At 38.6% G+C, this 881-nt stretch overlaps 1 protein-coding gene across 1 annotated transcript in view; it reads left to right on the top strand.

Moving 5' to 3' along the window:
- Positions 1 to 242: 242 nt before the first annotated feature.
- SARC_00685 (hypothetical protein) overlaps positions 243 to 881 on the top strand; it is a gene marked incomplete at its 3' end in the record, with an annotated part of 7,396 nt that continues 6,757 nt past the window's right edge. The window contains exon 1 of the mRNA XM_014305635.1: positions 243 to 629. Coding sequence (XP_014161110.1) covers positions 372 to 629 — 258 coding nt within the window. The 5' untranslated portion in view covers positions 243 to 371. The remainder of the gene's footprint in view (positions 630 to 881) is intronic.

Below are 881 nucleotides of genomic sequence, written 5' to 3'. Positions count from 1 at the left end.
GCTGATTTGATAGTAGAGTGATTTATGAAGGCTTGATAATTGTGGGAAATCCTGACGGAAATTAAATTTCTCAGAGCCCCACAAACAGTAAATACCCCCCGATATCCCTCGACGTAGCCTTTTCTAAGAAGGCTATGCTTGTACATACAAAACACTAGGAGGCTATGACACGCGAGTATTTAAATATCTATTATTTATCTATATTTAACGTTAAGACTATTGAATATCCTATATTTATATCTCTCCTGTGATTGCGTGTAAGGTGCCTAGGATCCAAATGTGTTCAATTACGACTTTGGTTCTGTAAGACATACATATATATATATAGAGATATATATATATATACAGATATATATAAAAGTGTACACATAATGGCTCAGTTGGCGGCGGCGGCTGTGAAGGTCATTCGAGCGCTCGGCATACAGCTCAAAGCCAATCCGTACGACTACAGTGCACACATATCATATATACATGCGCTAAAGGAGCATGAAGATAGGGGTGGAGGTGTAGGGGGGCAAGACGCGCTAGAACATGCCCGTCAGCACCTTCGTAGTGTCTATCCTCTCTCAGGGACGCTTTGGGAGGAGTGGATTAGCGACACTGAAGTAGCGCAACGAGCCAGTAAATCGGTTAGTTCGTGTCCGTGATCGTGTAATATGTGTGTTCATTTTATATACATATTTATATATATTATACATATATATATATATGTGTGTGTGTGTGTGTGTGTGTGTATGTATGTATATATATATATGAGTGTGTGTGTGTGTGTTTGTTGTGTGTGTGTGTGTGTGTGAAGGTGTGTTACATATATTATATATATATAAATGTGTGTGTGTGTGTGAAGGAATGTTACATTTATATATATGTGTGTGTGTGTG

The sequence above is a fragment of the Sphaeroforma arctica genome, assembly GCF_001186125.1.
Source record: "Sphaeroforma arctica JP610 unplaced genomic scaffold supercont1.23, whole genome shotgun sequence".
NCBI classification, from domain to species: domain Eukaryota; class Ichthyosporea; order Ichthyophonida; genus Sphaeroforma; species Sphaeroforma arctica.
The sequence above is the reverse complement of the archived record's forward strand: the minus strand, read 5'-3'. Positions and strand labels throughout refer to the sequence as shown.